The sequence below is a fragment of the Ranitomeya imitator genome, chromosome 3 (assembly GCF_032444005.1).
Source record: "Ranitomeya imitator isolate aRanImi1 chromosome 3, aRanImi1.pri, whole genome shotgun sequence".
Taxonomy (NCBI): Eukaryota; Metazoa; Chordata; class Amphibia; order Anura; family Dendrobatidae; genus Ranitomeya; species Ranitomeya imitator.
Window position 1 is genome coordinate 840,901,811 of NC_091284.1, and position 20,650 is coordinate 840,922,460.

A 20,650-nucleotide genomic window follows, 5' to 3' on the forward strand; every position below is an offset into this window, starting at 1 on the left:
GCACCAGGTCTACATGTCCAGGGCACCACATTATCTATGGCACCAGGTCTACATGTCCAGGGCATCACATTATCTATGGCACCAGGTCTACATGTCCGGGGCACCACATTATCTATGGCACCAGGTCTACATGTCCGGGACACCACATTATCTATGGCACCAGGTCTACATGTCTGGAGCACCACATTATCTATGGCACCAGGTCTACATGTCTGGAGCACCACATTATCTATGGCACCAGGTCTACATGTCCGGGGGCACCACATTATCTATGGCACCAGGTCTACATGTCCGGGGGCACCACATTATCTATGGCACCAGGTCTACATGTCCGGGGCACCACATTATCTATGGCACCAGGTCTACATGTCCGGGGCACCACATTATCTATGACACCAGGTCTACATGTCCGGGGCACCACATTATCTATGGCACCAGGTCTACATGTCCGGGGGCACCACATTATCTATGGCACCAGGTCTACATGTCCGGGGCACCACATTATCTATGGCACCAGCTCTACATGTCCGGGGCACCACATTATCTATGACACCAGGTCTACATGTCCGGGGCACCACATTATCTATGGCACCAGGTCTACATGTCCGGGGCACCACATTATCTATGGCACCAGGTCTACATGTCCGGGGCACCACATTATCTATGGCACCAGCTCTACATGTCCGGGGCACCACATTATCTATGGCACCAGGTCTACATGTCTGGAGCACCACATTATCTATGGCACCAGGTCTACATGTCCAGGGCACCACATTATCTATGGCACCAGGTCTACATGTCTGGAGCACCACATTATCTATGGCACCAGGTCTACATGTCCGGGGGCACCACATTATCTATGGCACCAGGTCTACATGTCCGGGGCACCACATTATCTATGGCACCAGGTCTACATGTCCGGGGCACCACATTATCTATGACACCAGGTCTACATGTCCGGGGCACCACATTATCTATGGCACCAGGTCTACATGTCCGGGGCACCACATTATCTATGACACCAGGTCTACATGTCCGGGGCACCACATTATCTATGGCACCAGGTCTACATGTCCGGGGCACCACATTATCTATGGCACCAGGTCTACATCTCCGGGGCACTGGGCAGCGCAGGTAATGTGGTGGCACTATGGCGCCAGGGTAAGGTTTCATGCACAGAAGACTCGAGCAGCTGGTAATGATAGGGGTGACGGGGGTCCGGGTACCTGCTCCTCATGGACCCTCTGGTGCTTCAGCAGCTCGGACCTCCAGCGGTAGCTGTTCCCACAGACGTGGCAGGGGAAGGGCTTCTCACCGGTGTGCGTCCTCTTGTGGGTGGTGAGGTGCTGCTGCTGGACGAAGCTCTTGCCGCACTGCAGACACTTGTATGGCCGCTCCCCGGTGTGGATCCGCTCGTGGATGAGCAGTGCTGTGTGTCTACGGAAGCACTTGCCGCAGACGTTGCAGATGTAGGAGCGCTCCCCGAGGTGACTCCGCAGGTGCGCCTTCAGCGTCCGCTTGTTGTAGAAGACCTTCCCGCACTCCGCGCAGGCGTGTGCCTTCTCCACCTTGGGGTTACGAGGACGCCGGCGGCCCACAGTCTTTTCCTTGGCTGAGGGGGTTATGGCCTGAGGATCAAAGTCTGAGGAAAGTGAAAAATTAGGTGAGGAGACCAAAGCCGACATGTGTGGACTAGTCCGCATTCCTCCAGTTGAAAACCCAGCTAGCCCAAAGTCCAGTCCTGACTGCTCCTCACTTCCGCTTTCGGTTCATTGTCCAAACAGACTAATTGGACACCGGATTGGGAGCCGTACTCAGTCAAGGGGGGGGGGGGGGGCGATGCGGTAAAAAACGCAGCATGTTCATTGATTTTGCGAAATTTTTTTGCAGATTTTCCACTATGTAATCCATTGGGAAATGTCCAGAAAAATCCGCAAAAAAAACGCACCAAAAACGCGGTAAAAATGCGCAAAAAACACATGCAGATTTCTTGCAGAAAATTCCAGGTTTTTCTCAGGAAATTTCTGCAAGAAATCCTGAACGTGTGCACATAGCCTTAAAGAAATTGCAGCCCTACCTCTCCGGCAAGGAATTCACAGTCATAACTGACCATAATCCTTTAACCCTGCTGTTGTCTTCGGTCTGGGGAGACCTATTTTGAACTTTGGTATTTTTTGGGGTGTTCAAGATGCGGATCTGAAACTTGTGGTTGATTGACTTAAATGAGGATGGGTCGGTCGGCCACGGGTTTCAGAGCCGCATCTTGAATATTTTTAAGAATATTGAACGTCAAGGTCGGTGTTTTTGACCGAAGACAACAGCAGGGTAAAGTTGGCTAAATCGGTGGACAGCTGGGGACAATGGACGTTTACTCAGATGGAGTCTGGCCTTACAGTCCTATAAGTTTTCTGTCTCCCAGAAAAAGGGCAAAGCTCATGGAAATGCCGATGGACTGTCCCGACAAGTAGAGAAGGATGACTGGAAGCCTATCATGTCTGGTTAATTAAGATGGGGAGCAATGTGGTATACCATTTAACATACTGTGTCAGTCTGTAATAGTGACTTGTACATAGTGTGTGTTTATCTTTGTTTATTGTGTGCCGATCTGCTAATTGTGTATTGTATTCTGTATCCAGTTTGTTGACTTCGAAGGTAGATAGGGAAAGGCTGTGAGGGTGACTGAAGGACAATAAATAGGTAAATCTAAAAATAGTTTACAGGCTTTGGGTATAAAAGAGAATTCTTTTCTTCTGGTTGGTGTCACTCTTCAGGATCTCAGCTGAGGGTACATCGGACCCGGCTGAAAGAACACAGCACTGCTCTCGGATATCTCCCTACACTTGTCGTTACCTCCTCTCTGCATGCGTATCACAGGTGCAATAGCCACTCTGGGAGCTCGGCCATAACATCTGCCATTATCCCTATGACTATGATGAGACATTTGCTCCAGTTGTCAAACACGTAACAATCAGAACTTTGTTTGCAGTTGCAGCAATGAAACAAACGCAGATGAAACATCTGGATGTAAAGGCAGCATTTCTGAATGGAGACTTAACCGAAGACATTTACATGGAGCAACCCCCAGGATTCAAGGATAAAAGGAAACCAAACACGGTTTGTAAGCTACAGAAAAGTATATGTGGTTTAACAAGCCGCTAAAGCATGGAATGATAAAATCAGACAAGTGCTCATAGATGAACATTTTCACAGAAGCAAAGCGGATCCTTGTCTATATACAAAGACTGACAGACAGATGGATCCATGTGCTGATATATGTGGACGATATTATAGTTTGGTTTGAAAAAGAAAGGGATCAAGCGGAGATCGTGAAAACTTTGAATCAACACTTCAAGATCAAAGATCTGGGAAATGTGAAACAGTACCTAGGAATACAGAGAGACAGAGAAGAAGATGGGAGTTTCCTTCTTAATCAAAATCACATGATTCAAGACATAATCGAAACATTTGAGTTGAAAGATGCAAAACCAGTGAAGTCTCCAATGGAACCAACTATCTGAAGGAAACGGTGAACAGAATCTGTTTCCGAATAATGAACAATACAGAAAGGCAATGGGACAATTATTATATCTTGCGGCTGTCAGTGGCAATTTTGAGCAGGAAGGTGTCAAAGCCAAACAAAATGGACTGGAATGCAGTGAAGAGGGTAATCCGCTATCCGAAAGGGACCAGCAGTGTCACACAAACTACCTGCAAGTGAGAGATGCAGACTGGGCTGGAGATCCAACTGACAGGAGATCTAACTGACAGGAGATCCAACTGACAGGAGATCCAACTGACAGGAGATCCAACTGACAGGAGATCCAACTGACAGGAGATCCAACTGACAGGAGATCTAACTGACAGGAGATCTAACTGACAGGAGATCTAACTGACAGGAGATCTAACTGACAGGAGATCCAACTGACAGGAGATCTAACTGACAGGAGATCTAACTGACAGGAGATCTAACTGACAGGAGATCCAACTGACAGGAGATCTAACTGACAGGAGATCTAACTGACAGGAGATCTAACTGACAGGAGATCTAACTGACAGGAGATCTAACTGACAGGAGATCTAACTGACAGGAGATCTAACTGACAGGAGATCTAACTGACAGGAGATCTAACTGACAGGAGATCTAACTGACAGGAGATCTAACTGACAGGAGATCTAACTGACAGGAGATCTAACTGACAGGAGATCTAACTGACAGGAGATCTAACTGACAGGAGATCTAACTGACAGGAGATCTAACTGACAGGAGATCTAACTGACAGGAGATCTACCAGTGGCTCTTTTCTTGCTCTCAGGCGAAAACCAATTAGTTGGACTAGTAAGAAACAATCTATAGTAACACTGTCGTCGATAGAAGGACATGGCAGTCAAGAAGTTCTAGGGTTAAGACAACGGCTAACAGACTTAGGACAACAACAACAATTGGGACCAACAAAGATGTAGGAGGACAATCAAGGATGTCTAGTTCTTGCTCAGATGGAAAGAGTTAATCCAAGAACTAAACGCATTGATGTGAAGTTTCACTTCTTGAGAGATCACCAGGAGCAAGGAATCTTAAATTTAGAGCACTGCCCAACTGAAGATATGACAGCAGATATTTTCACAAAGGCATTGAATGCTGAAAGACATCAGAGACTGATGAAGAAATTCGGCTTAACTGAATAAGTCCTTACTGTTGAGAAAGGGTGCTGACAGATATGCAACAGATACAGACTTGTGTGCAGGAGGAGTTTACACTTTTCTGACAGTAGATGGCGATGTTGTTACTGTTATATGCTTAGTTGAATGTAATGCATATACTTGTTATACTTTGATTTCACTTTTTCTCTGGTAAAAGGTCCTTTCTGTTATGCTGTATTAAGCAGCTGATGCATGTACCTCGTGTTCTGTGTACATAAAAGTTGAATTACCCCATATAATCTACTCTCACAAGTTTCTTCTGCGACCAAACTATACAACAAGACAGATGCCACCGATCCCCCCTCGGAACACAGAGGCAGCCGATTTCCCCTCGAGAGACAGACGCCACCGATCCCCCCTCAGGAGACAGACGCAGCCGATCCCCCCTCGGGAGACAGATGCCACCTATTCCCCCCTCAGGAGACAGACGCCACCGATCCCCCCCTCGGGAGACAGACGCCACCAATTCCCCCCTCGGGAGACAGACGCCGACCCCTCAGGGGCTGGACACTTCCTAGTGGTCGGAGCACTGACAGCCGGCCCTCCCTCCGCCCTGCAGACCCTGTACGTGGCGAGGAGGCGCACTTCATTCACGTCATACGCAGAGAGTATATCCCCACGTCGCTGCCCACCTGCATTGGCTGCGTCTCTGTCCTGACAAGTATCAGAGTCTCCTTGTTCTTCTTTAATGGACGTGTCAGCAACCTGAAACACAACACAGGCCGCTTATCCCGACATCCTGAGCGAGCGAAGATCAGAGGAGGATATACAGAGCCGGCCTGACGGGACCGAAGAATCAGGGAGTTACGGACAGGAGCCAGAACCACCAGCCCACACACAGAGGGCCCACAGACAGAGGGCCCACAGACAGAGGGCCCACAGACAGAGGGCCCCTTAGCCCCATAACCTCCCAGACACACACCACAAAACACAGATGCCCCATCACCCAGAGGCATAAGCAAGATGCAAGCTCTTGTGTCGGGGCGGGGGGGGGGGACGGCTTCTTATTGGCAGGTTATAATCTGGGGCTTGTCAGGATCACGGGGAGCAGCACAGGACAATCACAGGACTGACCTCACCAAACTGAGACGGTTACATGCCAGGCCCCAAGCATCATGACACACACACACAGAGACCACCACATACCATACCCCCCACGCAGAGCCCACCGAATACCATACCCCCCACACAGAGCCCACCATATAACATACCCCCCAGACACAGAGCTCACAATGTACCATACCCCACCATATACCATACCCCACCATATACCATACCCCCACACACAGAGCCCACCATATACCACATTTCCCCCACACAGACCCCTACACATACCATATTGCCCCTAAAAAGAGCCCACCGTATACCATACCCCCACACACAGAGCCCACCATATACCACATTTCCCCCACACAGACCCCTACACATACCATATTGCCCCCAAAAAGAGCCCACCGTATACCATACCCCCACACACAGAGCCCACCATATACCATATTTCCCCCACACAGACCCCTACACATACCATATTCCCCCCAAACAGAGCCCACCATATACCATACCCCCACACACAGAGCTCACCATATAACATACCCCTCAGACACAGAGCTCACCACGTACCATACCCCCACACACACAAAGCCCACCATATAACATACCCCTCAGACACAGAGCTCACCACGCACCATACCCCCACACAGAGCGCCAGAATCATGGAGCCAGCCATACAGGGTGACACACAGTAACAGAGGCCCCCGCTCTGCAGCCACTGACACCCACCTCTGCCTCACCCTCCTCCTCCACGTGGATCTTCTGGTGTTTGGCCAGCTCGGACCTCCATCGGAAGCCTTTGGGGCACTGGCCGCACTGGAAGGGCTTCTCGCCGGTGTGGGTCTTCAGGTGAGTGTTGAGGTGCTGCCGCTGGACAAAGCTCTTGCCGCACTGTGTGCACTGGTAGGGCCGCTCCCCGGTGTGGATCCGCTCGTGGATGAGCAGTGACGTGTGACGGCGGAAGCATTTCCCGCAGACGTTGCAGATGTAGGAGCGCTCCCCGAGGTGACTCCGCAGGTGCGCCTTCAGAGTCCGCTTGTTGTAGAAGACGCTCCCGCACTCCGCGCAGGCATGCGCACGCGCCGAGCTGCTGCCATTCGTGTGGTCCAGAAACTTCAAGCGAATCTTGTCCACTCCGTCTGTGAATGCCTTCCCCTCAGCAATGTCAGGGGTCTGGCCCAGGGGTCCATCTTCTCCGGCCAGGGAGTTGCCGCACACAACCACCTCCTCAGGGCCCAGGGGTAAGTTACTGCCACAGTCCGCTGCCAGGCTGGGTGCCAGCTCCAGCTCCTCCGGGGGTTTCTCACCGATCGTCTTCTCCACCAAACCTTCCCCTGTGAGAACAGAACCGGAGGTGAGAGGCGACATGCACAGATCGGGGCCAGGTTACTACACTCAGCCATTCCAGTGATGACCACGACACTTCACAGCGAGGCACGAGACAATGTGGTGGCAGGAGTCCGCTGCAGGCAATGCCACATGCCCGGCTGCAAATAGTGGCGCGGACACCGCAGGAGAGGACCGCAGCGGGACGAGGCAAAGGACTATAGTAAATAGGCCTCGAAGTGATGAGGCAGCAGCCCAGGAGCAGAGAAGCCGCCCTATAAAGTGCCCCGTCAGCAGGATTGTGCTCAGTGACTACAGACAGTGTCAGGTCGGTGCCGTTATACTGATTACACTGATACCTGTGATCAGGATTGTGCACAGTGTCTACAGACAGTGTCAGGTCGGTGCCGTTATACTGATTACACTGATACCTGTGATCAGGATTGTGCTCAGTAACTACAGACAGTGTCAGGTCGGTCCTGTTATACTGATTACACTGATACCTGTGATCACGATTGTGCTCAGTGACTACAGACAGTGTCAGGTCGGTGCCGTTATACTGATTACACTGATACCTGTGATCAGGATTGTGCTCAGTGACTACAGACAGTGTCAGGTCGGTGCCGTTATACTGATTACACTGATACCTGTGATCAGGATTGTGCTCAGTGACTACAGACAGTGTCAGGTCGGTGCCGTTATACTGATTACACTGATACCTGTGATCAGGATTGTGCTCAGTGACTACAGACAGTGTCAGGTCGGTGCCGTTATACTGATTACACTGATACCTGTGATCAGGATTGTGCTCAGTGACTACAGACAGTGTCAGGTCGGTGCCGTTATACTGATTACACTGATACCTGTGATCAGGATTGTGCTCAGTGACTACAGACAGTGTCAGGTCGGTGCCGTTATACTGATTACACTGATACCTGTGATCAGGATTGTGCTCAGTGACTACAGTGTCAGGTCGGTGCCGTTATACTGATTACACTGATACCTGTGATCAGGATTGTGCTCAGTGACTACAGACAGTGTCAGGTCGGTGCCGTTATACTGATTACACGGATACCTGTGATCAGGATTGTGCTCAGTGACTACAGACAGTGTCAGGTCGGTGCCGTTATACTGATTACACTGATACCTGTGATCAGGATTGTGCTTAGTGATTACAGACAGTGTCAGGTCGGTGCCGTTATACTGATTACACTGATACCTGTGATCAGGATTGTGCTCAGTGACTACAGACAGTGTCAGGTCGGGGCCGTTATACTGATTACACTGATACCTGATGATGGAATCCGTGTTGTGGTTGGTGTGGAATCTTTATTTTTAGTTCTGAGTTACTGATATGCTCGTGCTCCGGGGCGGGGCTTGGGTGGGGCTGTGGCCAGGGCTTCTTGTGGTGCTCTGCTTAACTATTCGTGTTGATGGCTTGTGACTGGTCTGATCCATCACTGACCCACCCCCTATTTTACATCCTGAATATTATATGCATTGAAAAAAAAAAAATCCCCTTCAGCCGGTGGCGGCGCTGCACCGTGATCGCACGTGTATTGTGCATTTCAATATTTTATTTGCTGCTATAAATTAACAAAAAAAATTCTGACTCAAAATGTCTCTGCCACAGCAGCGCAGTAGCATCTACCGGCGATCCCATAAATGTTACTGTGCAGGCATCAACTTGGTGCAGACAATGGGTTTATTTCTCCAGCAAGATGGAGCCGTTGGCAGAATTTTTTTTATTTATAGCAGCAAATAAAATAATTAAATGCACATTACACATGCGATCATGGTGAGGCCGCCGCCGCCGGCTGAAGGGGATTATTTTTTCAATGCATATTGTCACGGATCCCTTCTCCGTGGTGTCACTTATTCGTCACATGTCCGCTCTCAGCACATGACTTTGGGTTGTGCCTGCAAGGGTTAATCTATCTCCCCACTCTCAGTCCAGCATTCAACCTCTGTCCTATGGTGTAATGGGAGCATAAATCACACACCGACCCAGGCCACACACCCGCTCATACACGCTGCCACCACTCATCGAACACACGGGCGATGAGTCCCGGAAATAATAATACTAATAATGTCCATCACTCATAAGGCTCTCACACCTTAAACTATGGATTCTTGTAGAACATTCAAGGTTCATCTTGTTAAAGTTTTATACTTTAATAACAAAAGTTCAATGCTTACAATAAGAAAAAGGTATACAAATATGATAATAAAAAGACATACAACTTATGCAAAACAGTATAAAATAACAGGAGAAAACTTACAGAAATCATCTAACTTGGTAGTTTGATTTCTGCTCCCTGAGGGGGGGGGTGAATGTAGATTGGATCACACCAGCTCGGCCGCCCCAATTATGTGAACACGTTTCTCTGTTGGTCTGGAGGTCAGGTTTTTAGACCAGCCCCTCAGGTTAATATCATAACTGCTTGGTTTTTGATTGGACCACGGCCGCGCCCCCCCAATAAATATATTATTTTCTCTTGAGATCCTTTGTGTAACAGCTCTCCCAGAGATACTATCAGGCCGTAATTAACATCTCTCTTCCAAGAGCTAGGAGGTGTCAAATGTTCCCTTTCTTCTTGGCTTCCAGCAGGACCTCCTGGAGAGATTGGAGACAGAATTCTACTTGTCCCAGGAAAATACATATTAACACCTGGCTGCGAACCTGCAGCCTTCAGGACAGATGTTCCTAGTCACACAATACATATACATAAGGTGACTGCACACATATATACTGTATCTACACATATTTCGCCACACATATAATATTCAGTATGTAAAATAGGGGGCGAGTCAGTAAGGGATCAGACCAGTCATAATCCATCAATATGAATAGCCAGAGCACCACATGAAGCCCCGCCCACAGCCACACCCACAGTCATGCCCCAGAGCACGAGCCAATCATTAACTGAAAACTACAAATCCAGATTCCACAACAACCACAAGACGGATTTCATCCCCAGGTATCGGTGTAATCAGTGTAACTGTCTGTAGTCACTGCTGACAATCCTGCTGACAGGGGCACTGTAACCACTCACTGCTGTTAGGGGCTGTGCCAGCTCCTCATCACGGTCCGGACACCTGCACCATGACGGACAGAAAGCTGTAAGTCATGGAGAAGGACCAGGGTGGGATGTGGGAACCTGCAGCGCCACCGCATAAGACCGTGTGTCAGACAGTGCACTCACTGTACACCCCCCACCACGCCTCCTCCCTGGCCGGGGACTCACCGAGGGATATCAAGGTCTCAGACGTCTCCTTCATTACATTCCGGTACAGCTCCTTCTGCCATTCCTCCAGCTCCATCCATTCTTCTTTGGAAAACGAGGCGGCGAGATCGTCGAATCCCACGCCGGACTGGAAGAGGAAACCAGAACATTCAGAATGGGAGTGTCTGGTGCCGATTCATCTGCCCGACGTGTATGGACTGCACAGGTCGGCCGCACATCATGTACATGTGTCTGGTTGTGTCCGGTCTGCCTGGTAACGTTTAGACATGCCCGTGGATCGTCGGGTCTCGTTTCCGCGTGCCCGTGGATCGTCGGGTCTCGTTTCCGCGTGCCCATGGATCGTCGGGTCTCGTTTCCGCGTGCCCGTGGATCGTCGGGTCTCGTTTCCGCGTGCCCGTGGATCGTCGGGTCTCGTTTCCGCGTGCCCATGGATCGTCGGGTCTCGTTTCCGCGTGCCCGTGGATTGTCGGGTCTCGTTTCCGCGTGCCCGTGGATCGTCGGGTCTCGTTTCCGCGTGCCCATGGATCGTCGGGTCTCGTTTCCGTGTGCCCGTGGATCGTCGGGTCTCGTTTCCGTGTGCCTGTGGATCCTCGAGTATCGCTGGGTTGTGAATGTCAATCGTGGGGTATGGTCTATTGTGTTGTGCTTTTGGATCGTCAGTCACGTCTGCCGGGTCGTGCCTGTGGATCGTGGGATACGGTCTGTTGGGTATCACTGGGTTGTGCCTGTGGGTTGTGGGGTGGGGTACGGTCTGCCGCGTATCGTTGAGTTGTGCTTGTTGATTGTGGGGTACGGTTTGTCGGGTATCGTTGGGATGCGTCCGTCGGGTATCGTTGGGATGCGTCCGTCGGGTATCGTTGGGATGTGCCTGTGGAACGTCGGGTCCAGTCTGTCGGGTATCGTTGGGATATGTCTGTCGGGTATCGTTGGGATGTGCTTGTGGAACATCGGGTCCAGTCTGTCGGGTATCGCTGGGATATGTCTGTCGGGCAACGTCGAGTCCAGTCTGTCAGGTATCGTTGGCATGTGCCTGTGGAACGTAGGGTCCAGTCTGTCGGGTATCGCTGGGATGTGCCTGTGGAACGTCGGGTCCAGTCTGTCGGGTATCGCTGGGATGTGCCTGTGGAACGTCGGGTCCAGTCTGTCGGGTATCGCTGGGATGTGCCTGTGGAACGTCGGGTCCAGTCTGTCGGGCATCGTTGGGATGTGCCTGTGGAACGTCGGGTCCAGTCTGTCGGGTATCGCTGGGATGTGCCTGTGGAACGTCAGGTCCAGTCTGTCGGGTATCGCTGGGATGTGCCTGTGGAACGTCGGGTCCAGTCTGTCGGGCATCGCTGGGATGTGCCTGTGGAACGTCGGGTCCAGTCTGTCGGGCATCGTTGGGATGTGCCTGTGGAACGTCGGGTCCAGTCTGTCGGGTATCGCTGGGATGTGCCTGTGGAACGTCAGGTCCAGTCTGTCGGGCATCGTTGGGATGTGCCTGTGGAACGTCGGGTCCAGTCTGTCGGGCATCGTTGGGATGTGCCTGTGGAACGTCGGGTCCAGTCTGTCGGGCATCGTTGGGATGTGCCTGTGGAACGTCGGGTCCAGTCTGTCGGGTATCACTGGGATGTGCCTGTGGAACGTCGGGTCCAGTCTGTCGGGTATCGCTGGGATGTGCCTGTGGAACGTCGGGTCCAGTCTGTCGGGTTATCACCTTCTCCGTGTGGATCTTCTGATGTTTCAGCAGTTCGGATCTCCACCGGAAGCCTTTTCCGCATTCGATGCACTGGAAGGGCTTCTCGCCGGTGTGGGTGCGCAGGTGGGTGGTGAGGTGCTGCCGCTGGACGAAGCTCTTGCCGCACTGCGTGCACTGGTACGGCCGCTCCCCGGTGTGGATGCGCTCATGGATGAGCAGTGACGTGTGACGGCGGAAGCTCTTGCCGCAGATGCTGCAGGCGTAGAGCCGCTCCTCCGTGTGCGTCTTCTCGTGTTTCACCAGGTCGCTGCAGCGCAGGAAGTCTTTCCCGCACCGCGCGCAGTTGTAGTTGCGCTGGCCGGACGCTCGTCTCTGCCGCGGCTTCGGAGTTTTCCTGGACAAGAAGCCGCCATCGTAGCCCAGACATGGCGGCCCGTCCGCGATCTGGACCTCCTGCTCCACCGTCAGCTGCGTCCCCAGGTTGTAGTCCAGCAGGCAGTCCACCTCCACCGGCGGCTCACACTTCACCTCCACCTCCTCCACAGCCTCCACCTTCACCTTATCCTCCATGACGGCCGGTGCCACCTGCAGGAAGGACAGCAGCACAGGTCACAGCCGAAGCTGCAGGCACAGGTCCGTCATTACACCGGGATGTACTCCAGTCACAGCCAGAGCTGCAGGCACGGGTCCGTCATTACACCGAGGTACTCCGATCACAGCCAGAGCTGCAGGCACAGGTCCATCATTACACCGTTATACTCCAGTCACAGCCAGAGCTGCAGGCACAGGTCCGTCATTGCACCGGGATGTACTCCAGTCACAGCCAGAGCTGCAGGCACGGGTCCGTCATTACACCGTTATACTCCAGTCACAGCCAGAGCTGCAGGCACAGGTCCGTCATTGCACCGGGATGTACTCCAGTCACAGCCAGAGCTGCAGGCACAGGTCCATCATTACACCGTTATACTCCAGTCACAGCCAGAGCTGCAGGCACAGGTCCGTCATTACACCGAGGTACTCCGATCACAGCCAGAGCTGCAGGCACAGGTCCATCATTACACCGGGATGTACTCCAGTCACAGCCAGAGCTGCAGGCACAGGTCCGTCATTACACCGAGGTACTCCGATCACAGCCAGAGCTGCAGGCACAGGTCCATCATTACACCAGGATGTACTCCAGTCACAGCCAGAGCTGCAGGCACAGGTCCGTCCTTACACCGTTATACTCCAGTCACAGCCGGAGCTGCAGGTAAGGTCCATCATTACACCAGAATACTCAAGTCACAGCCAGAGCTGCAGGCACAGGTCCATCATTACACCAGAATACTCAAGTCACAGCCAGAGCTGCAGGCACAGGTCCATCATTACACCGAGGTACTCCGATCACAGCCAGAGCTGCAGGCACAGGTCCATCATTACACCGTTATACTCCAGTCACAGCCAGAGCTGCAGGCACAGGTCCATCATTACAGTTATACTCCAGTTACAGCCAGAGCTGCAGGCACAGGTCCATCATTACACCGTTATACTCCAGTCACAGCCAGAGCTGCAGGCACAGGTCCCTCATTACACCGTTATACTCCAGTCACAGCCAGAGCTGCAGGCACAGGTCCCTCATTACACCGGGGTACTCCAGTCACAGCCAGAGCTGCAGGCACAGGTCCGTCATTACACCGTTATACTCCAGTCACAGCCAGAGCTGCAGGCACAGGTCCATCATTACAGTTATACTCCAGTTACAGCCAGAGCTGCAGGCACAGGTCCATCATTACACCGTTATACTCCAGTCACAGCCAGAGCTGCAGGCACAGGTCCCTCATTACACCGTTATACTCCAGTCACAGCCGGAGCTTCAGGCACAGGTCCGTCATTACACCGGGATGTACTCCAGTCACAGCCAGAGCTGCAGGCACAGGTCCATCATTACACCGTTATACTCCAGTCACAGCCAGAGCTGCAGGCACAGGTCCATCATTACACCGTTATACTCCAGTCACAGCCAGAGCTGCAGGCACAGGTCCATCATTACACCGTTATACTCCAGTCACAGCCGGAGCTGCAGGCACAGGTCCATCATTACACCGTTATAATCCAGTCACAGCCAGAGCTGCAGGCACAGGTCCATCATCACACTGGTATACTCCAGTCACAGCCAGAGCTGCAGGCACAGGTCCACCATTCATTAATGTTGCTCATGGCAACCAATCACAGCTCGGCTTTCATGTCCTATTCTGTGCTGGAGCAATGAAAGCTGCGCTGTGATTGGGCCTTTGTTGCCCATAGCGACCATGTACTTGCAGACTTGTCCCCGGTGCCTGCAGGGGGCGCTAGTGGATCCTTCTCACCCGCCAGCCGCGTTTACCCCTACAGAAGAGGAATCAATGGATCAAACGTGCAAGCAGCTACCAATCAGATCCTAGCACTCATTTCATGGGGCGGGTCTTAGACTATAAGCAATAATCTGATTGGTTGCTATGGGCAGCGGCTTCTCTTGTTCTTAGGACCCGGTGCCTCCTCCTCGCTGCAGTCACCTGCTCGTCCGCTCCTCACATCCCTCCGCCTCCTGCCAAGCTCCGGGCGCCGGAGTCTCGGGATGCTGGCGGTGACACTGGCTCCTGTTCCCTCCTCTTGATGCGGCCTCACCGGCCAACTGCCCCGCCTACTTCCGGCGAACTGCGGCAGATCTTCCCAGTGAGACTACAACATCCAGCATGCCACGCGTTAGAGGTGTTCTGCGAATACATTACCCCGGACGGCTGGACTCGTCATTATGGTTCCGCGGTCAGTTAGCTGTAAAGACTGCAGGGGGCGCTGGAGTGCTCCACCCGTGACCCGGGAGATGAGTGACGCTGGTCCTCAGGCTCAGCAGCGCGGAGGACGAGAACGGCGGCGAGGATGAGAGCGGTGCAGAGGAAGAGAACGGCGGGGAGGATGAGAGTGGTGCAGAGGAGGAGAACGGCGGGGAGGATGAGAGTGGTGCAGAGGAGGAGAACAGCGGGGAGGATGAGAGTGGTGCAGAGGAGGAGAACGGCGGCGAGGATGAGAGCGGTGCAGAGGAAGAGAACGGCGGGGAGGATGAGAACGGCGGGGAGGATGAGAGTGGTGCAGAGGAGGAGAACAGCGGGGAGGATGAGAGTGGTGCAGAGGAGGAGAACAGCGGGGAGGATGAGAGTGGTGCAGAGGAGGAGAACGGCGGCGAGGATGAGAGCGGTGCAGAGGAGGAGAACGGCGGGGAGGAAGAGAGTGGTGCAGAGGAGGAGAGCGACGCGGAGGAAGAGAGCGGCGGGGAGGAAGAGAGCGGCGGCGAGGATGGGAGCGGTGCAGAGGAAGAGAACGGCGGGGAGGATGAGAGTGGTGCAGAGGAGGAGAACGGCGCGGAGGAGGAGAACGGCGGCGAGGATGAGAGTGGTGCAGAGGAGGAGAACGGCGGGGAGGAAGAGAGTGGTGCAGAGGAGGAGAGCGACGCGGAGGAAGAGAGCGGCGGGGAGGAAGAGAGCGGCGGCGAGGATGGGAGCGGTGCAGAGGAAGAGAACGGCGGGGAGGATGAGAGTGGTGCAGAGGAGGATGAGAGTGGTGCAGAGGATGAGAGCGGCGGGGAGGAAGAGAGCGGCGGCGAGGATGAGAGTGGTGCAGAGGAGGAGAACGGCGGGGAGGATGAGAGTGGTGCAGAGGAGGATGAGAGCGGCGCGGAGGAAGAGAGCGATGCAGAGGAGGAGAGCGACGCGGAGGATGAGAGCGGCGGGGAGGATGAGAGTGGTGCAGAGGAGGATGAGAGTGGTGCAGAGGATGAGAGCGGCGGGGAGGAAGAGAGCGGCGGCGAGGATGAGAGTGGTGCAGAGGAGGAGAACGGCGGGGAGGATGAGAGTGGTGCAGAGGAGGATGAGAGCGGCGCGGAGGAAGAGAGCGATGCAGAGGAGGAGAGCGACGCGGAGGATGAGAGCGGCGGGGAGGATGAGAGTGGTGCAGAGGAGGATGAGAGCGGCGCGGAGGACGAGAACGGCGGCGAGGATGAGAGTGGTGCAGAGGAAGAGAACGGCGGGGAGGATGAGAGCGGCGGGGAGGAAGAGAGTGGTGCAGAGGAGGAGAACGGCGGGGAGGATGAGAGCGGCGGGGAGGAAGAGAGTGGTGCAGAGGAGGAGAGCGACGCGGAGGAAGAGAGCGGCGGGGAGGATGAGAGTGGTGCAGAGGAGGAGAGCGACGGGGAGGAAGAGAGCGGCGGGGAGGATGAGAGTGGTGCAGAGGAGGAGAGCGACGGGGAGGAAGAGAGCGGCGGGGAGGATGAGAGTGGTGCAGAGGAGGAGAGCGACGGGGAGGAAGAGAGCGGCGGGGAGGATGAGAGTGGTGCAGAGGAGGAGAGCGACGGGGAGGAAGAGAGCGGCGGGGAGGATGAGAGTGGTGCAGAGGAGGAGAGCGACGGGGAGGAAGAGAGCGGCGGGGAGGATGAGAGTGGTGCAGAGGAGGAGAGCGACGGGGAGGAAGAGAGCGGCGGGGAGGATGAGAGTGGTGCAGAGGAGGAGAGCGACGCGGAGGATGAGAGCGGCGGGGAGGATGAGAGCGGCGGGGAGGAAGAGAGTGGTGCAGAGGAGGAGAACGGCGGGGAGGATGAGAGTGGTGCAGAGGAGGAGAGCGACGCGGAGGAAGAGAGCGGCGGGGAGGATGAGAGTGGTGCAGAGGAGGAGAGCGACGGGGAGGAAGAGAGCGGCGGGGAGGATGAGAGTGGTGCAGAGGAAGAGAACGGCGGGGAGGATGAGAGTGGTGCAGAGGAGGAGAGCGGCGGGGAGGAAGAGGGTGGTGCAGAGGAGGAGAGCGACGGGGAGGAAGAGAGCGGCGGGGAGGATGAGAGCGACGCGGAGGAAGAGAGCGGCGGGGAGGATGAGAGTGGTGCAGAGGAGGAGAGCGGCGGGAAGGAAAAGAGCGGCGGGGAGGAAGAGAGTGGTGCAGAGGAGGAGAGCGACGGGGAGGAAGAGAGCGGCGGGGAGGATGAGAGTGGTGCAGAGGAAGAGAACGGCGGGGAGGATGAGAGTGGTGCAGAGGAGGAGAGCGGCGGGAAGGAAAAGAGCGGCGGGGAGGAAGAGAGTGGTGCAGAGGAGGAGAGCGACGGGGAGGAAGAGAGCGGCGGGGAGGATGAGAGCGACGCGGAGGAAGAGAGCGGCGGGGAGGATGAGAGTGGTGCAGAGGAAGAGAACGGCGGGGAGGATGAGAGTGGTGCAGAGGAGAGCGACGGGGAGGATGAGAGTGGTGCAGAGGAGGAGAGCGACGCGGAGGAAGAGAGCGGCGGGGAGGATGGGAAAGGCGCGGAGGAAGAGAACGGCGGGGAGGATGAGAGTGGTGCAGAGGAGGAGAGCGGCGCGGAGGACGAGAGTGGTGCAGAGGAGGAGAGCGGCGCAGAGGAGGAGAGCGGCGCGGAGGACGAGAGTGGTGCAGAGGAGGAGAGCGGCGCGGAGGACGAGAGTGGTGCAGAGGAGGAGAGCGGCGCAGAGGAGGAGAGCGGCGCGGAGGACGAGAGTGGTGCAGAGGAGGAGAGCGGCGCGGAGGACGAGAGTGGTGCAGAGGAGGAGAGCGGCGCGGAGGAAGAGAGCGGCGGGGAGGATGAGAGTGGTGCAGAGGAGGAGAGCGACGCGGAGGAAGAGAGCGGCGGGGAGGATGAGAGTGGTGCAGAGGAGGAGAGTGGTGCAGAGGAGGAGAGCGACGCGGAGGAAGAGAGCGGCGGGGAGGATGAGAGTGGTGCAGAGGAGGAGAGTGGTGCAGAGGAGGAGAGCGACGCGGAGGAAGAGAGCGGCGGGGAGGATGAGAGCGGCGGGGAGGATGAGAGTGGTGCAGAGGAGGAGAGCGACGCGGAGGATGAGAGCGGCGGAGAGGAAGAGAGTGGTGCAGAGGAAGAGAACGGCGGGGAGGATGAGAGTGGTGCAGAGGAGGAGAGCGACGGGGAGGAAGAGAGCGGCGGGGAGGATGAGAGTGGTGCAGAGGAGGAGAGCGACGGGGAGGAAGAGAGCGGCGGGGAGGATGAGAGTGGTGCAGAGGAGGAGAGCGACGGGGAGGAAGAGAGCGGCGGGGAGGATGAGAGCGACGCGGAGGAAGAGAGCGGCGGGGAGGATGAGAGTGGTGCAGAGGAAGAGAACGGCGGGGAGGATGAGAGTGGTGCAGAGGAGGAGAGCGGCGGGGAGGAAAAGAGCGGCGGGGAGGAAGAGAGTGGTGCAGAGGAGGAGAGCGACGGGGAGGAAGAGAGCGGCGGGGAGGATGAGAGCGACGCGGAGGAAGAGAGCGGCGGGGAGGATGAGAGTGGTGCAGAGGAAGAGAACGGCGGGGAGGATGAGATTGGTGCAGAGGAGAGCGACGGGGAGGATGAGAGTGGTGCAGAGGAGGAGAGCGACGCGGAGGAAGAGAGCGGCGGGGAGGATGGGAAAGGCGCGGAGGAAGAGAACGGCGGGGAGGATGAGAGTGGTGCAGAGGAGGAGAGCGGCGCGGAGGACGAGAGTGGTGCAGAGGAGGAGAGCGGCGCAGAGGAGGAGAGCGGCGCGGAGGACGAGAGTGGTGCAGAGGAGGAGAGCGGCGCGGAGGACGAGAGTGGTGCAGAGGAGGAGAGCGGCGCGGAGGAAGAGAGCGGCGGGGAGGATGAGAGTGGTGCAGAGGAGGAGAGCGACGCGGAGGAAGAGAGCGGCGGGGAGGATGAGAGTGGTGCAGAGGAGGAGAGTGGTGCAGAGGAGGAGAGCGACGCGGAGGAAGAGAGCGGCGGGGAGGATGAGAGTGGTGCAGAGGAGGAGAGTGGTGCAGAGGAGGAGAGCGACGCGGAGGAAGAGAGCGGCGGGGAGGATGAGAGCGACGCGGAGGAAGAGAGCGGCGGGGAGGATGAGAGTGGTGCAGAGGAGGAAGAGAGCGGCGGGGAGGATGAGAGTGGTGCAGAGGAGGAGAGCGGCGGGGAGGAAAAGAGCGGCGGGGAGGAAGAGAGTGGTGCAGAGGAGGAGAGCGACGGGGAGGAAGAGAGCGGCGGGGAGGATGAGAGCGACGCGGAGGAAGAGAGCGGCGGGGAGGATGAGAGTGGTGCAGAGGAGGAGAGCGGCGCGGAGGACGAGAGTGGTGCAGAGGAGGAGAGCGGCGCGGAGGACGAGAGCGGCGGGGAGGATGAGAGCGACGCGGAGGAAGAGAGCGGCGGGGAGGATGAGAGTGGTGCAGAGGAAGAGAACGGCGGGGAGGATGGGAAAGGCGCGGAGGAAGAGAACGGCGGGGAGGATGAGAGCGGCGGGGAGGATGAGAGTGGTGCAGAGGAGGAGAGCGACGGGGAGGACGAGAGTGGTGCAGAGGAGGAGAGCGACGCGGAGGAAGAGAGCGGCGGGAGGATGGGAAAGGCGCGGAGGAAGAGAACGGCGGGGAGGATGAGAGTGGTGCAGAGGAGGAGAGCGGCGCGGAGGACGAGAGCGGTGCAGAGGAGGAGAGCGGCGCGGAGGACGAGAGTGGTGCAGAGGAGGAGAGCGGCGCGGAGGACGAGAGTGGTGCAGAGGAGGAGAGCGGCGCGGAGGACGAGAGTGGTGCAGAGGAGGAGAGCGGCGCGGAGGACGAGAGTGGTGCAGAGGAGGAGAGCGGCGCGGAGGACGAGAGTGGTGCAGAGGAGGAGAACGGCGCGGAGGACGAGAGTGGTGCAGAGGAGGAGAGCGGCGCGGAGGACGAGAGTGGTGCAGAGGAGGAGAGCGGCGCGGAGGACGAGAGTGGTGCAGAGGAGGAGAGCGGCGCGGAGGACGAGAGTGGTGCAGAGGAGGAGAGCGGCGCGGAGGAAGAGAGCGGCGGGGAGGATGGGAAAGGCGCGGAGGAAGAGAACGGCGGGGAGGATGAGAGTGGTGCAGAGGAGGAGAGCGACGCGGAGGACGAGAGTGGTGCAGAGGAGGAGAGCGGCGCGGAGGACGAGAGTGGTGCAGAGGAGGAGAGCGGCGCGGAGGACGAGAGTGGTGCAGAGGAGGAGAGCGGCGCGGAGGACGAGAGTGGTGCAGAGGAGGAGAGCGGCGCGGAGGACGAGAGTGGTGCAGAGGAGGAGAGCGGCGCGGAGGACGAGAGTGGTGCAGAGGAGGAGAGCGGCGCGGAGGACGAGAGTGGTGCAGAGGAGGAGAGCGGCGCGGAGGACGAGAGTGGTGCAGAGGAGGAGGCGAGAGCAGCGCAGATGAAGAGAACAGTGCAGAGGATGAGAGCGGCACTGAGGAATGGAGGAAGAGAGCGGCCTGGAGGGCGGGAGCAACGCAGGACGGGAGCGGCATGGAGAAAGAGTGCGGCACGGAGGACTAGAGCGGCGCTGAGGAATAGAGGAAGAGAGCGACCTGGAAAGCGGGAGCCGCGCGGAGGAATTTACAATAGAACAACGGAACTTAATATTTAATAGAGAACTGCAATTCTTTAGACATTTCCTGCAGTTTGCACACACTGCAGCAGGGATTTTTGCCCACTCCTCCACACAGACCTTCTCGAGATATTTCAGGTTTTGGGGCTTTTGCTGGGAAACATTGAGTTTCAGTTCCCTCCAAAGTTTTTCTATTGGGTTCAGGTCTGGAGTCCGGCTAGGCCACTCCAGGATCTTGAAATGCTTCTTACGGAGCCGCTCCTTAGTTGCCCTGGCGGTGTGTTTCAGGTCATTGTCATGCTGGAAGACCCAGCCACGACACGTCTTCAG

At 55.9% G+C, this 20,650-nt stretch overlaps 2 protein-coding genes across 2 annotated transcripts in view; one reads left to right on the forward strand and one right to left on the reverse strand.

The window, feature by feature from the left end:
• LOC138671428 (zinc finger protein 585A-like) overlaps nucleotides 1-14,667 on the reverse strand; it is an 81,144-nt gene extending 66,477 nt beyond the window's left edge. The window contains exons 1-6 of the mRNA XM_069759594.1: nucleotides 14,532-14,667; nucleotides 12,019-12,585; nucleotides 10,323-10,449; nucleotides 6,478-7,082; nucleotides 5,331-5,403; nucleotides 1,227-1,642 (exon numbers count right to left, since the gene is read on the reverse strand). Of these exons, the coding sequence (XP_069615695.1) occupies nucleotides 1,227-1,642; nucleotides 5,331-5,403; nucleotides 6,478-7,082; nucleotides 10,323-10,449; nucleotides 12,019-12,570 (1,773 nt within the window). The 5' untranslated portion in view covers nucleotides 12,571-12,585; nucleotides 14,532-14,667. The remainder of the gene's footprint in view (nucleotides 1-1,226; nucleotides 1,643-5,330; nucleotides 5,404-6,477; nucleotides 7,083-10,322; nucleotides 10,450-12,018; nucleotides 12,586-14,531) is intronic.
• Nucleotides 14,668-14,770: 103 nt separating this feature from the next.
• Nucleotides 14,771-20,359, forward strand: LOC138671861 (uro-adherence factor A-like). The gene is made up of 6 exons (XM_069759990.1): nucleotides 14,771-14,781; nucleotides 14,861-16,179; nucleotides 16,456-17,598; nucleotides 17,821-18,621; nucleotides 18,754-19,290; nucleotides 19,344-20,359. Exons 1-6 carry the CDS (start codon nucleotides 14,771-14,773, stop codon nucleotides 20,357-20,359), a joined length of 4,827 nt encoding a protein of 1,608 aa, XP_069616091.1.
• The last annotated feature ends 291 nt before the right edge of the window (nucleotides 20,360-20,650 follow it).